At 40.8% G+C, this 16,684-nt stretch overlaps 1 protein-coding gene across 1 annotated transcript in view; it reads right to left on the reverse strand.

Moving 5' to 3' along the window:
- Positions 1 to 5,679: 5,679 nt before the first annotated feature.
- LRGUK (leucine rich repeats and guanylate kinase domain containing) overlaps positions 5,680 to 16,684 on the reverse strand; it is a 126,531-nt gene continuing 115,526 nt past the window's right edge. The window contains exons 19-20 of the mRNA XM_033193336.1: positions 9,019 to 9,167; positions 5,680 to 6,020 (exon numbers count right to left, since the gene is read on the reverse strand). Coding sequence (XP_033049227.1) covers positions 5,890 to 6,020; positions 9,019 to 9,167 — 280 coding nt within the window. The 3' untranslated portion in view covers positions 5,680 to 5,889. The remainder of the gene's footprint in view (positions 6,021 to 9,018; positions 9,168 to 16,684) is intronic.

Genomic DNA, 16,684 nt, shown 5'->3' on the forward strand with positions numbered 1-16,684 from the left:
TTCATTGGGAGTTATACCTGCTATAAATGACGAGTTGATGGGTGCTGACGAGTTGATGGGTGCAGCACACCAACATGGCACAAGTATACTTATGTAACAAACCTGCATGTTATGCACATGTACCCTAGAATTTAAAGTACAATAATAATAATAATAATAAAATTTAAAAAAAAAGAAAAAGATTGACAAAGTTGGCCATATAAAAAACTTTTATTCATTAAAATATAACATTTTAAAAGTTGAAAAGATAAGTCACTACCTGGAAAAAGAGCTTTGTAATATGCATAATTAGCAAAGAATTATTAACCAGAATCTATAAATACATCAAATCAATAAGAAAAAGATAATAACTCAGTTTAAAATTGGGCAAAACACATAAACAGGCAATTCACAGAAAAGAACCATAAGTGGCCAATAAGCTTATTTAAAAGGTTCAACTTTACTTCACAGTTGGAGAAATTCAAACTAAACACCTAACACCACAATGAGATTACATTAACATTTATTGGATTAGCAAAGAAAAGACTATTAATGCCACTTGTGGAAAATGTGAAAAAATGAGCACTCTCTTACGTGTTGGTGAGAGCATATTACAGCAACCATTATAGTAATATCTGATAGTTAAATATTTGTATACCTATAATGCAGCAATTCCACCCCTACACAAGAATGTTTTTAGCTGCATCCTTCATAATAACAAACATGTGGAAACAAATGTAGTGTTCACCAACAGAAAAGTGAATAAATTACTGTATATTCTTACAGTGTAATATTATATAGCAATGAAAATTATAAAACTACAATAATAAAAACTATGTGGATTAATCTTACAAACATAATGTTGAGAAAAAAGTTAATTGCTGAATATATGTAGTGTAACATGAAGTATTGACCCATGGAGAACAATAGTATATATTGTTAGGAATAGACACATATATAGCAAAAGTGTAAAAGATTCATGGGAAGGATAAAAAACTAAACTGAGAATAATGGTTACATCAGGGTGGGAAATCAGGAAAATATAATTAGAAAGGATACAAAATGGGCCTTAAATATATTAGTAATGTTTTGTTTTTTAAAGTGGGTATATAATGGGCTTAGAGTTTTATTGTATTATTCTTCTTCACTTGTAAGATGTAAGTCTTGCGCATTTTTAAAAGATCTGCATCTAAAAACTTCATTTTGTTGAGTGAGTGTAGTTTAATTTCTGTTTCCAAATGCTCATTGTTAGTATGCAGAAATACAATTGATTTTTTGTATCGATCTTGATACCTGAGACCTTAATGAACACATTTAGTCATTCTAAGTGTTTTTCTTTTCTAGATTTCTGGGAATTTGCTGTGTAGATCATAATATTATCTGCAGATAAGGATTTCTTTCTTTCTAATGTGTATTCTTTTTATTACATTTTCCTGCTTTATTGCACTGGCTTGAACTTCTGGTCCTATGTTAAATGAGTGATGAAAGTAGTCACCTTTTCCTTGTTATTCTCAGAGAGAAACCATTTGGCCTGTAACCACTAAGTATGATTTTAACTGTAGATATTTTGTAGCTGTTCTTTATCAAGTTGAGGAAGGTCCCCTCTGTTCCTAGACTTCTATTGTGAATGGGTGTTGGACTTTGTCAAGTGCTTTTCCTGCATCAATTTATATATTCTGATTTTTCCTCTTTAGCCTATTATTATGATAGATTTCACTGGTTGGTTTCAACTGTCACACCAACCTGGCATCTCTGGATTAAATCCCACTTGGTCATAGTGCACACATCTTTTATGTATTGCTGAATTTTATTTGCTCATGAAATATTTACCAAGGTGGAATGTATCCAGAGCCACAGAAGAACTTCAATAAATTTAAAAGAATTGAGGCTGGGCACACCTGTAATTCTAGCATTTTGGGAGGCTGAGGCAGGAGGATCACTTGAGGCCAGGAGTTTAAGGCCAACCTGGACAACATGGTGAGACCTCATCTCTACAAAAAAAGAAACTTAGCCAGGTGTACTGGCACACACCTGTATTCCCAGCTAGTTGGGAGGCTGAGGCAGGAGGGTTGCTTGAGCTCAGGAGGTCAAGGCTGCAGCAAGCTATGGTGGCACCACTGCACACTAGCCTGGGCAACAGAGAGAGACCCTCTCTCAAAAAAAAAAAAAAAATTGAAATCATATAAAGTATGTCTCTGACCACAATGAAATCAAACTAGAAATTAACAACAGGAAAAAGGTAACAGGAAAACCTGTAAGTATCTGGAAATGAAACAACACACTTCTAAATAATCCGTGGATCTACAGGGAAGTCTAAAGGGAATTAAAAATTCATTGAACTGAGTAAGAAAGGAATCCCTCCTCATGATTTTTTGGAATAGTTTCAGTAAGATTGATAGTAGCTCTTTGTACAACTGGTAGAATTTGGCTATGAATCTGTCTAGTCCTGGGCTTTTTTGGCTAATATTTTGTTAAGAATTTTTGCAGCCGGGCACGGTGGCTCACACCTGTAATCCCAGCACTTTGGGAAGCCGAGGCAGGCAGATCACGAAGTCAGGAGATGGAGACCATCCTGGCTAACACGGTGAAACCCCGTCTCTACTAAAAATACAGAAAAAATTAGCCGGGTGCAGTGGCGGGCACCTGTAATCCCAGCTACTCGGGAGGCTGAGGCAGGAGAATAGCATGAACCTGGGAGGCTCGGCTTGCAATGAGCTGAGATGGAGCCCCTGCACTCCAGCCTGGGCAACAGAGCCAGACTCTGTCTCAAAAAAAAAAAAAAAAAAAAGAATTTTTGCATATATAAGTGATATTGGTTTGTAGTTTTCTTTTTTTATATTGTCTGTCTGATTTTGGTATCAGGGTAATATTGGCCTCATAAAACGAGCTGGGAAGTTTTCCTTCCTCTTCTGTTTTCTGGAAGAGATTGTATAGAATTGGTGTGAATGCTTCTGTTAGCAATTGGTTCTTCAGTGAAAGCATTTGGGCTTGGAGATTCTTTTCCAAATTCAATGATAAATTCTTTAATTCAATCTAATTCTTTGATTTCCTTAATATATTTATAGGGTTATTTGAATTATCTATGCCATGCAGCGTGAGTTATGGGAATCTGTGTTAAGAAATGAGTTTATCTAAATTGTCAAATTACATATGTAGAGTTGTTTGTAGTATTTCCTTATTATCTTTTTGATATTCAAGGAGTCTGTAGTTTCATCCCCTATTTCATTTATATTATTGATAATTTGTATTAAACTATATTATCTTCATCTGTTTTTACTAAATAGATAGTCTTGTTTTATTGATTTTCCTCTACTGTTTTTTCCACTTTCATTAATGTCTGCTCTTTATTCTTTTCTTCTGCTTGATCTGGGTTTATTTTACTTTTGTTCTGGTTTGTGAGATAGGAGTTTATTGATTTAAGACTTTTCTTGCCTAATGTAGGCATTTAGTGGTATAAATTTCCCTTTCAGCACTGTTTTAGATGCATACTACAAATTTTGATATGGTATATTTTCATTTTTATTCAGTTCAATGTATTTTATTTTATTTTTTTAAATTCTAGATTCTGGGGGTACTTGTGCAGGTTCGTTACACTGGCATATTGTATGATGCTGAGGTTTAGGCTTCTAGTGAACCCGTCACCCAAATAGTGAACATGGTACCCAATAGGAAGTTTTTCAAACCTTACCCCTCTATTAATCTGTTTTCATGCTGCTGATAAAGACATACCAGAGACTGGGTCATCTACAAAGAAAAAGAAGTTTAATGGACTCACAGTTCCACATGGCTGGGGAGGCCTCACAATCATGGCAGAAGGTGAAAGGCACGCCTTACATGGCAGCAGGCAAGAGAGAATGAGAGCCAAGCAAAAGGTGAAACCCCTTATAAAACCATCAGTTCTCATGAGACTTATTCACTACCCATGGGAATAGTATGGTGGAAAGTGCCCGATTCAACTATCTCCCACCAGGTCCCTCCCACAACACGTGGGAATTATGGGAGCTACAATTCAAGGTGAGATTAAAATGGGGACACAGCCAAACCATATAACTCCCCACCCTTTTGGAGTCCCAGTGTCTATTATTGCCATCTTTATGTCCATGTGTACCCATTGTTTAGCTCCCACTTGTAAGTGAGAAGATGTGATATGTGATTTTCTGTTTCTGAGTTATTTCACTTAGGATAATGGCCTCTGGCTGCATCCATGTTGCTACAAAGGACAGGTTTTCATTCTTTTTATGGCTGCGTAGTATTCCATATTTTTACTCTTTCCATTTTTCTTTCTTCATGATCTTTCAGGTTTCCTTCTTTTATCATTTCCATTCTGTTTCAATAATTTCCTTCAACTATTCTTTTTAGGATAGGTTTGTTGGTAACAAATTATTTTTGTTTTCTTTCATCTCAGAATGTCTTGATTTCTCCTTCATACCTGAAGAGGATTTAGCTGCCTCTGATTTTCCTGCCCAACCTGGTCATCTCCTTCATGGTCCTCTGGCTCCACCCTCACCAATCCCAAGAAAAGAACTTTCATCAGCTTCTGTTTGAGAGCAGGACTAGGGGGAGGACAGGAGCCAACAGCAAATTGTGTTACCACCAAATTTGTCACAGCAAAGTGGATTATTAAAAGGGGTTTTGATATTTTAAAAAGGAAAGTCATTAGAGGATTATGATACTCAAAATATTTAACAATGAGTATAGTACTATGTGGAGGCTTCTCTTTTCACTAGTCATCATGCACAGAGTACTCAGAGAAGAGACCATTTACCAGTACAAAGGAATATATCTCAAAGTTTTAACGATCAGGATAGCCTTACTGGCACATACTAGCTGAATACCAGCCTTGTCTATAACTGCTCAATGGAGGTGCTTCTTTTTAAGACAAGAAGTGAAACCACAAAGATGATGAAAGTTGTCTAGGCCGGGCGCGGTGGCTCAAGCCTGTAATCCCAGCACTTTGGGAGGCCGAGACGGGCGGATCACGAGGTCAGGAGATCGAGACCATCCTGGCTAATACGGTGAAACCCCGTCTCTACTAAAAAATACAAAAAACTAGCCGGGCGACGAGGCGGGCGCCTGTAGTCCCAGCTACTCGGGAGGCTGAGACAGGAGAATGGCGTGAACCCGGGAGGCGGAGCTTGCAGTGAGCTGAGAGCTGGCCACTGCACTCCAGCCTGGGCGGCAGAGCCAGACTCCGTCTCAAAAAAAAAAAAAAAAAAAAAAGAAAGTTGTCTAAAAGTATATCTAATCACAAGTAGTCCATAATCAGAGTCAAAGAAGGGTGAAATAAAAGAATCAACTGTTACTCTTTATTGTTTCATGTTGCTAAAGCAAGTCAAGAACCCCCGAAAATTGCATTAATTCCTTATGAGAGATGCAGTCGCTATCATGTTGGCTACAAGTTAAATGGAACTCTGCAGTCCTTTCATAATCAGAACAAAATAAATCAGTCCTCTAGAGCATACAGGAATGTTGTAAATGGACATATTGAAATTTTAAGAGCACCATCCCAGTTGGGTATATCAGAAAGCCACTCTGTATATCACAGTGCAGAGATCTTGGGAGATTTTCCCATCTGATATTTCCGAGCAGGTAGCAGCTGGAAAAAATTTATTTATAGCTATAGAAAAAAAAGAAACGATATTTTTAAAAGCTAAGAATAACTCACATTCTAAAAAAAAAACCTCACATCTTTAAAAATTATTTAAGAAACAATTTTTTTAATTAAAAAAACTAAAGACACCAGCCAAAGAATCACAAAAGAAACTGATTGAGAGAATTAAGGCAGATAGAACATTCTTCTGTGGGTAATAGGTTGAGTGAAAAACAGCTGGATCCATGGCCAGGTAAGGCAAGGAATTCGACATCAGCAGAGCGAGTTTTCCATGTTAGGATCAGACAGCAAGTGCTGGTCTACCTGCGGCCCTGAGGGATTGGAGGGAGGGTGGGTTTGACGTTGGAACCTGGGCGACTGATGACTGGGACCAAGTGTTTTCTGTGTTGGTGAGACTCTTTTTCACATGAAAATGATTGTATAGGCAGTGCTGTAAAACATTCAGAAAAAATGATAGTTAATCCCTTGGTTTCTTGGTACAAAGAAAATAAGTGTTGCATGATATAAGCACCAGAACAATTCTAGTTCTATGAATTCTAGAATTCATGCATGACAAACTATAAGAAATAAATGAGGCCAGGTGCAGTGGCTCACACCTGTAATCGCAGTACTTTGGGAGGCCAAGGTGAGTGGATCACTTGAGGCCAAAAAAAAAAAAAAAAGAGAGAAAGAAATGACATTCAAGGAAGAACAATAGTGGACGAGGTCAGACTATAGCATGTACATGGCTAAACAAGCCTTAGGTTGTATCAACTTGCCCAATGACCGCAGGATGCTACAGCGTGCAGCCATTAGCGATTCTTCCACTTGCTCATGCCCTCTGTAACAATGCTCCACTAGGTACTCTTTCACAATCGTACACATGCACACACACACACACACACACGCACAGTGAAGTGAAGGTCTTCCTATAGAAGCTTCATTTAATGCCCTCTAAAGATTGGCCTGCTCACCAAGCAGGAAGACATCTGGATCTCGGTTTCTCCAGGGACTGTGGGAAGCAGGAGGAGTTTAGAAGATAGAGAAGAAAGGTAGAGGCATGGTGGCCATAGCAGAAGCAGAATTCTCACTGGTAAGAAAGCAGAGTAGCAGGGATTGAGAAAGTAAAGCAGAGGATTCTATAGAGAGTGAGAGAAACGGAAATGATGGATAAGATTTTGAAGACTGGATCTATTGGCCAAACCAAAGCAATGAAAAGTCAAAGGGAACATTGACCTTTTTAGGATATATTCAAAGAAAAAATAAGACATTGTTTGAGAGGATATTGTTATCAGCAAAATAAAAGAAAAAAACTCCTCCTTTTTTAAAATTTTTTTTATTTTTTTGAGACCAGGTCTCGCTCTGTCACCCAGGCTGGAGTGCAGTGGTGCGATCTCAGCTCACTGCAACCTCCACCTCCCAGGTTCAAATGATTCTCATGCCTCAGCCTCCTGAGTAGCTGGGATTACAGGCATGTGCCACCACCACGCCTGGTTAATTTTTGTATTTTTGGTAGAGATGGGGTTTCACCATGTTGGCTAGGCTAGTCTCGAACTCCTGACCTCAGGTGATCCTCCCGCCTTGGCCTCCCAAAGTGCTGAGATTACAGGTGTGAGCCACTGTGTCCAGCCCTTCCCTGTTTGCTGGTTTTTGTTTTTATCCGTGGGGATATTTTTTAAACAGGAAAGAGCAAAGCAAACATGTTGAGAAGAAAGCAGACGGTAGAGGAGTAGGCCTCCTTTTTCAATCCATTCAAGTCCTAGAACCAGCTAAATTGTATCTCAAGGTGCTGGAATTGCTTATGGAAGCAGTTTTAGAGTATCCAGGCTTAGATAATTCATCCACAGTGAGAACAGTGCTGGAGACAAATAATATTGCCATTTAAAAAAATAGGAATAAAGGTTTACAAACCAGTACATTTGAATTTTTATTTATTTTTGAGACAGTCTCACTTTGGCACCCAGCCTGGAGTGCAGTGGCACAATCTCGGCTCACTACAACCACCACCTACTGGGTTCAAGTGATTCTCCTGCCTCAGCCTCCTGAGTAGCTGGAATTACAGGTGCACGCCACCACACCCAGCTACTTTTTGTATTTTTAGTAGAGACAGGGTTTCACCGTGTTGTCCAGGCTGGTCTCGAATGCCTGACCTCAAGTGATCTGCCCACCTCAGCCTCCCAAAATGCTGGGATTACAGACATAAGCCACTGCGCCCAACCACATTTGACTTTAAATCTTAGCAAATTTCAGTTTATTAAAGAAATTGTTGTGCATTTATAAAATACTGTCGTGAATGATGAGTGTTGAAGGGGTCTGCAAATAAAATTTGCTTGAAAGTAACTTCATTTCCCTTTTATTTAGGCAGGGGTCAATAAACTATGGCCACACTTTTCTGTTTCTTTGTATGCCTTTGTTCTTTTGTTGAAAATTGGGCATTTGAGAAAACAGCTACCTCACCAAGGCTAATGTTAGAGAGCTCTCCCCGTTCACTTCCTTCCTCTATCAGCTACTCACAGAGCCCCACCTTTGCTATTGACACCCAGATTATTCTCTCCCATTCCGATTTTCACCTCCTGTTCAAGGTCTTTACTCAGTGTTATTATTGAACACTGCCGCTGAGCCCAGAGAGAAAAATACAATGTCCCTTCTGCCTCTGTCTGGACATGCACATTCACGTGTGTGTTTGGGATTTAGAAGCAAAAGGGAGGTGAAGAGGGGCCGGGCCAGATCCTTCGAGCCTAAGTCATCAGAATTCTGCCAAACCGCCACAGTGAAGACTGGACTGCAACGCAAAGCCTCCAAGCTTTCCTCCCCTTCACTGAATGGAGTCTACCTCACCAAAACCTCTTCCAAAGAGCATGTGGTCCCTGCCCCAGACCCGTGCAGATAATGTGGCCAGGTGGACAGTGCAGCAGCTTCTACTCAAAGTAGCTAAGTGACCGTGGGTGGATTCCCCACCTTTCTCAACAGTGGGCAACAAGATAACACTCTACCTTAGAGGGAGATTCTGACTCAATACTCTCATTTAACTTTCAAAAATCGGGATCAATAAAAAGACAGTGGGAAACATATATAAATATAATACAGACATATTTATAGTACCATATGTGAAACAACTCATACCTTTTTTTCTTCCTTTTTTTTTTTTTTTTTGAGACAGAGTTTTGCTCTTGTTGCCCAGGAGTGCAGTAGTACGATCTCAGCTCACTGCAACCTCCGCCTCCACCTCCTGGGTTCAAGCAATTCACTTGCCTCAGCCTCCCAAGTAGCTGGGATTACAGGTGCCCATCACCATGCCTGGCTAATTTTTTGTACTTTTAGTAGAGACGGGGTTTCACCATTTTGGCCAGGCTGGTCTCGAATTCCTGACGTCAGGAGATCCACCCGCCTTGGCCTCCCAAAGTGCTGGGATTACAGGGGTGAGTCACAGCGCCTGCCCTAACTCATACCTTTCAGGGTCTCTTCGGTCTCACTGTCACTGGCTCCTGATCCTAGGTGTGAAGAAATGCTCCCCTCTGGAGGCTGGAAAGGCAATTCTTTTGACCACGGACAGAACCGAAGCCATGAACATTTCATGGAAACCGAGGAATCCTTCCCACTGAAATAATGAAAAATCAAAGATCTTTTTGAGATGTAAACTATGCACTACTAATGGCCACACGATCTATGCCTATGACTTCACTGGGTTACCTTGTGTTGAGCTAGTTTTCAACAGTGTCTATAGCAGGTGCTACATAGCAGCTGACATATCTTAAAGTATATTAGGTACTGTACACATTAGCATAAATGTCCCATCCATTATACAAGACATGGCTGAGTATCTACTAAGGGCAAGACATCATGATAGGTGCTGGAGTATAAAACAAGATGAGTAAGGCACAGATCCTCATCTCCAGGATTTTAGAATCAGTGCTATATCAAGGATAGAGAAACAAATCCATATTAGGTGGCCTCACACTGGGCATAGGTTTTGGGGACTGTGATTTCCTTTCCTTTTTTTTTTTTTTGGAGAGAGTCTTACTCTGTTGCCCAGACTGGAGGGCAGTGGCACAATCTGGGCTGACTACAACGTCCACCTCCTGGGCTCAAGTGATTCTCCTGCCTCGGCCTCCCGAGTAGCTGGGACCACAGGCATGCACCATTGCTGGCTAATTCTTGTATTTTTAGTAGAGACGGGGTTTCGCCATGTTGGCCAGGCTGGTCTCGAATTTCTGATCTCAGGTGATCCACCAGCCTTGGCCTCCCAAAGTACTGGGATTACAAGTGTGAGCCACTATGCCCCACACTCATTTCCACTTTTAGGATAATGTTCAGGTATAATTGGGTGCCTGAAATCCCTGCTTCTGAGCCAAAACACTTCCTACTGCCAGGTTCCTCTCCTTTGGGATTCGCCTGTTTCTTCTCTCCCTTGCAGGGAGGCAGTTCTACCAGGGGAGCTCATCCTGCAAAGCCCTGGCAAGCAGCTGAACCTTGTTTACAGGCACTTCTACGCACTGTGCCTCATCCCCACCATATTTGCTCTCATTGGAGAATCTGAAATTGATCACAAGAAAATGGTTGATATTTAAGCCATTACATTTTGGATAAATCCTGCCTTTTAACAAGGGCCAAAGTCTTAAAAGAATGCAGCTCTCATGGCAGATTTTGGGCCTAAGCAAGAAGGCAGGAGAAATTCACTGAGTGAAATTTCCTCACTAAACATTGAAGTCATGCCATTAGTAGTCCCTGACTCAGCAAGGGGGACAGCTTTGATTCCACCTGACAGAAAGGTGGACACTATCCTCTCCCCTCTCCCTGACCAGTGCAGTCCCCATCTCCCACCTTGGGACCCCAAAGATTGTTTACACTCTTAACCCTTTTCTGTCACTTATCAAGTCTCATTCACAATTCTAACACTGAGGAGGTTCAGGGGATATAGCAGTGAACATGAGATCTGGACCTGCCCTGTCCAGCTTACAGACTGGGAGGTGTATCTAATCACACACGTGCTTTACAGAAACTGAGATATGAAGGAAAATGCAGATGCTATAAGATGATCTATTAGGCATTCCAGGACAGCTTTCCTTGAGGAAGCGCCATTTTAGTTAAGACAGGTGGGATCCATTAGCTAGAAAAGAGGGAAGGTGGGGTGGAGGTTGAAACTGGAGGGGAGGAAGGAGAATGCGCTCAGCAGAGGAACCATTGTGACATCTGAAGGGCCTCACTGGGAGACTTCTCTTCTCCAGCTTAATGGTTCCGGAATGCTTCAGTCAAAGGAAACTTCAGGAATGATAGAAAGATGCTGGCTTGGAAAACTAATTGGAAAAAGGTAAGGAGTAGACTTTTTTTTTTTTTTTTTTTGAGACAGAGTTTTGCTCTTGTTGCCCAGGCTGGAGTGCAATGGTGCGATCTCAGTTCACTGCAACCTCCGCCTCCCTGTTTCAAGTGATTCTCCTGCCTCAGCCTCCCGAGTAGCTGGGATTACAGGCATGTGCCACCACGCCCGGCTAATTTTGTATTTTTAGTAGAGATGGGGTTTCTCCATGTTGGTCAGGCTGCTCTCGAACTCCGGACCTCAGGTGATCCACCTGCCTTAGCCTCCCAAAGTGCTGGAATTACAGGCATGTACCACCGCTCCCGGCCAGAAGTAGACTTTTTAAAGAGAGGCTTTGGGGATTGGAATAGGATAATTCAACTACTGAAAAGGCAGGAGCGGGAAAGCATGAGGCCTGGAGTTTTATACCACTAGGGCTTGGGAAGAGGGCGCCATAACCCAAGTGACATGTGTCTCTTCTGACACAGGCCACAGGGGGCTTGTTCCTGTCCATGTTTCTGGATCTCACCAGCCAATGACTCCAGGACCAGATGGTGGCTGACTGAAGTATTTATAGACTGTGCCCTTGACCTCCCCAGCTGTCTCATCACTGGGTGCCCTCAGCCATTGGTAGGACCTTGGCAAGGAATCATGCTGAGACCAGATAAAAAGATCCCCTCATCCCCCATGCACACACAGAAAGATTTCTAGTTAACAGCAAGTGTCAAAAAAAAAAAAAAAAAGGTAAAAATGTAGGCGAACCCCTCAGACATAGAGTTGAAATGCAAATATGGGGCCCTCCCATTTTTAAAAGTTTAATAATTTTTCTTTAGAAAGCCACAGAGAATGTGAATTCTCTGTTGGAGACGCTGGCATATTTTGGGGGGCTTTAGCAAATAAGAGGTAGTTTTGGGAGAAAAAAGAAACCTCTGGTAGAAAATAATGAAAGACAAAAAAGATGTCTGAACTAATTGTCTTTCATTCATCACAGACTGTGTCATTGGTGTTTCTCTATGCATGTCTTCTTCCTTCAGTTAAGTTCTAAGCCTTGTGAACAGTGTAGCCAAGTGGCTTAGCACAAAGATTCGAGCCTTTTGGCTTTGGTTCAGACCTCAGCTCTGAGACTTGATAGCTTCAAGTCCTTTTACCGACTAATTAACTTGCCTCAGTTGTCACATTTTTAAAATGAGGAAAATGACGGCATTTTTTTCTCGCCGGGTAGTAGTTATAAATTAGTGTGTGTGTGTGTGTGTGTGTGTGTGGTGTGTGTGTGTGTGTGTGTGTGTGTGTGTTGAGATAACATATGTCACATTCCCAGAACAGAAACTGGCATGTGGTAGAGTGTTACACAAGATCCACTAGCTTTGTAACTCTGCTTCTCATATCCCATATACATTCATACTTCAGTTCAGTTGTTTTGGATTGACTTATCTTTATCCACTGTATTAATTTCCTAAAAACAAAGTTCACTAATTGCTTCTCATTATAAAACTAAATCATACGCATTATAGACAATTTAGAAAATACAGAAAACTAGAAGGAAAAAGGAAAATCAGACATAGAAAGCCACTCTTACAGTTTGGCTCTTTTTGTTTTATGTAATTGTGCACATTTTCAGTGAATTTCAGTGAATTTTAAGTTATCAACAGTTTTCTGAACCCTGATCTTTAACCGCTGCATAACAGCCCATCAAGTATACACTTTATGCTTTATTTGATCATTCTCTTATTTTTGCACTTTCAGGTTCTTTCTAATTTTTTCTGTCATAATGAATATCTTTGTATATGATGATGTTCCACATGTTAATTTAGTAGCATCTGCTAGGGTCTGAATGTTTGCATCCCCACAAATTCCTATGTTGAAATTCTCGTCCCCAAAGTGATGATATTAGGAGGCAGGGCCTTCAGGAGGTGCTTAGGTCATGAGGGTGGGGCCCTCATGGTGGGATTAGTGCCCTTATTTAAAACTCCAGAGAGCTCCCTCACCCTTCCATTGTGTAGAGGACACATCTGCACAATGCCACAAGATGGCATCCGGAAACCAGAAAGTGGGCCCTGACCAGACACTGAATCCGCCAGCACCTTGATCTTAAACTTCCAGCTTCCAGAACTGGGAGAAATAAATGCCTGTTGTCTATCAGCTACGCAGTCTATGGTATTTTATTATAGCAGCCTGAGGTCTAAGACAGCATCAATTCCCAGAAGCAGGATAACTAGGTCAATAGTAAATATATTATTTAGGATTTTGCTATAAACATCCTAATTGCTCCCCAAAAGATTGTGAAATTTTATCTCCGAAAGAAATCTGGGCTCTCCAGCAGTATCTTTCTCTTTGCACCATTTAAAAAATAATTTTAAAAAAATCAGTTATGCTAATTAAACAAGCAAAAAGTGGCATATTATTTAAAATTGCTTTCGAATCACAAGCAAGATTAAACATTATTTTTTACATTTATTCATTAGCTCCTCCCCATACTCCTTTTGTGACCTGTGTATGTCTTTTCCTCATTTATCTATTGAGGACCATACTGTTTTTCTTACCAATTTGTCTGAACTCTTTAAATATTGAATATGAACCCTTTTGTTGTATTGTATAAAGCTTGCTGTTTTTCTTTTAAATTTGATTTGGACCTAGACAAACTTTTTCTCATCTCTCCAAAAACTTCTCTTTAACATTTTAATCAACCTGCTCTCTCTATATAGTTAAAATTAAGTCAAATTATACAGAGAGGCTCTGTCTGTCACCCAGGCTGGAGTGCAGTGGCGCCATCCTGGCTCACTGCAACCTCTGCCTCCTGGTTTTCACTGATTCTCCTGCCTCAGCCCCCTCAGTAACTGGGACTACAGGTATGCACCACCACATCTGGCTCGTTGTTATATTTTTAGTAGAGATGGGTTTTTGCCATGTTGTCCAGGCTGGTCTTGAATTCCTGACCTCAAGTGATTTGCCTATCTTGGCCTCCCAAAATGCTTGGATTACAGGCGTGAGCCACACCACCCAACCCTGACATCAATTTTAAATATATCTTTTAATAGATATGATTTCTGCTATGATACGGAAGAACTTAACTCACTTTATAACACTCCCCCTACATAGTTCTATCACTATTCTCAGTTCTTCCATCTGTCAGATCTGTATCTTCATATATCATATTTTAAAACTCCATTTCTTCTTTCATTAACAACAGATAATAAAATTGACCCTCCACCTCTACCTCCTAAACTTTGTCATTACAGGTCTGCTTTTCACTGTCAATGTTGATTATGTTAAGCTTTGTATTCATAATTCTGTCTTTTCATGATTTGGCCAAAGGTTGATTAAAATGTTGAAAATCAATAGGTAATTTTTCGCTGCAGAACCTAGTAGGTGGCTATGATTATACTTTCTTTTCTGTAGTTCCAATATTATGATCCCTATCCCAGCAAAGAAGTACATTTCTAGGATCAAGTTCAAGTTGACCTCCACTTGTTCACACTCCACATTTCACTTAGATTCATACCTGGCAACAGGAAAGGCTGATGCAATTGGGTCTATACAAGGTAAAGCCTGCCATTTAAATGAAGGCATCTACATTTACTAGGATGATATTATGACTGTGGCAGAGATTAAAAGGGTAGAAGCCAGTCTTAATGAAATGCCCCTAGGAGTTCAGGACTCTAGTATTGAAAAACATAGTGCAATTAGCTATCATCTGGGCCTGTCCTTGAGCCGGGAGGTAAGGGAGTGGGGTGGCATAGGCATACTGAGGGTGACACAGCTAATGCGCGCCACTCACTTTGTCTGTATCATGTTTGAATGGCAAGCAGAGGCCACAGCACTGGTGCACTTGGGAATCCAAACCCAGCTCTCCTGGAAAGCCCACATGCTGCTGGGCATAGATACCTGCCTACTACTCGGACCTCAGATGTCTGTCAACTACAGCTAGGGCTACATGGCACCAACGTTCCCAGACAGAGGTGTTCTGTGATGGGGCATTCTCCCTGCACCCTAAGCGTTCTGCTTAGAAGTGTCAGTTACTTGTTATCAAGTGGCAGAGAAGTCTAATTGCTTGCTCAAAGGAGGAGGTGGTCCATCTTACCATCTTGGGCTGAGTTCTTGGGACTGTCTTCTCTTTGTTGGACAACAGCTTTTGGAATTCTACACCAGAATGTTAGGTCCCTTTAATTTAATTTAATTTAATTTAATTTAATTTAATTTAATGATCTATTTGAGACTGGGGCTGTCATCCAGGCTGGAATGCAATGGTGCAATCATGGCTCACTACAGCTTTGACCTCTTGTGCTCAAGCCATCCTCCCACCCCAGCCTCCTGTGTAGCTGAGACTACAGGCCTACACCACCATGCCCAGGTTATTTTTTTTTTTTTTTTTTTTTTTTGTAGAACCAGGGTCTCACTATGTTGCTGTGGCTGGTCTTGAACTCCTGGGCTCAAATGATCCAATCCTTCCACCTTGGCTTCTCAAAGCACTGGGATTAGAGGTGTGAGCCACCACACCAGGCCTAGGCCCCCTTTAGATAGAGCAAAGTCTCCTAGGAGACCTTGTTTCCCAATCTCTTGCTCCCACCTAGGGTAATTGAGCTTGCCCAAGAAGCACTTTCTAGAGAAGAGTAAACTGAGACCAATATTGCCAACGTCTGGCTCTTCCAGTCACCGGACAAATCTCTCCTCTATTTCCTGCGCTGGGAAAGTGTCATTATTAACCTATGCATGGGATCTTCTCTTTAGATTTATTCCTAGACTGAGTCTCTTCCCCTAAATACAGCAGTAGATGCATTTATGTTTTATGGGATAGAGCTTTTTATCAAATGATAGATGCATAAAGATGTTCTTCCACCTTTTAGTGAAAAATGCAGTAACCCAAAATGATAAAGATATAGTGCATACAATAGTAGGTTATATTTATAACATATAAATTAAATACATACATAGCATATAACCATGTAGCATGTTAAAGGAAACACAGAATTGACAAGAAAAATTTCACTGGATTTTTAATACAGGTTGTATTAGTTTGCGCCAGCTGCCATAACAAGGTACCATGAACTGAGTGGCTTAAACAATGGAAATTGATTGTCTCACAGTTATGGAAGCCTAAAGACCAAAATCAAGGTGTCAGCAGGGTGGATTCCTTCCAGGGTCTGTGAGGGAGAATTGTTCCAGTCCTCTCTCATCACTTCTGGTGGTTTGCTGGCAAGCTTTGGTGCTCCTTGGCTTCTGCCCATCACCCCAATCTGAGTCTTCATCACAAGGTATTCTCCCTATGCATGTGCCTGTGTCCAAATTTCTGCTTTTCACAAGGACAGCCTTATTGGCTTAGGAGCCCACCCTACTCCAATATGATCTCATCTTAACAAATTACATCTGCAGTGACACTATTTCCAAATAAGGTCACATTCTGAGATCCTGGGGGGTCAGGACTCCAACATATGAAATTGGGGGTATGGGGGGACAGCTCAAACCATAACACATATGTTTTGGGAAAGAATATGTCTGCATTTAAGACACACACCAAAAAAGTCATCACAGAGCAAGTTCTGTCTTTCAACAATTATTTTTCCTTTGCATCAAAGTATTAAATGAATACTCATTGAAAGTCAGAAGAAAGAAAGTGGTGGAGTTAAAAGACACATGCATGACCACAGGCGAAGTGTCAGACTTGAGCCACAGGCCTGACCCCTTTTACCACAGGAAGAGATGATGTGTAAACCTACTGCAGCCCATTAGGCCACTTTGTTTTCTCTTTTTTGCTGTATTCCCATCTGCCTACCTCACTGTACTAACAATTCAGAGCTCAAACAAATCCTCAGAGATTACAGTTTCAA

The sequence above is a fragment of the Trachypithecus francoisi genome, unplaced genomic scaffold, assembly GCF_009764315.1.
Source record: "Trachypithecus francoisi isolate TF-2019V2 unplaced genomic scaffold, Tfra_2.0 Lachesis_group4, whole genome shotgun sequence".
NCBI classification, from domain to species: Eukaryota; Metazoa; Chordata; class Mammalia; order Primates; family Cercopithecidae; genus Trachypithecus; species Trachypithecus francoisi.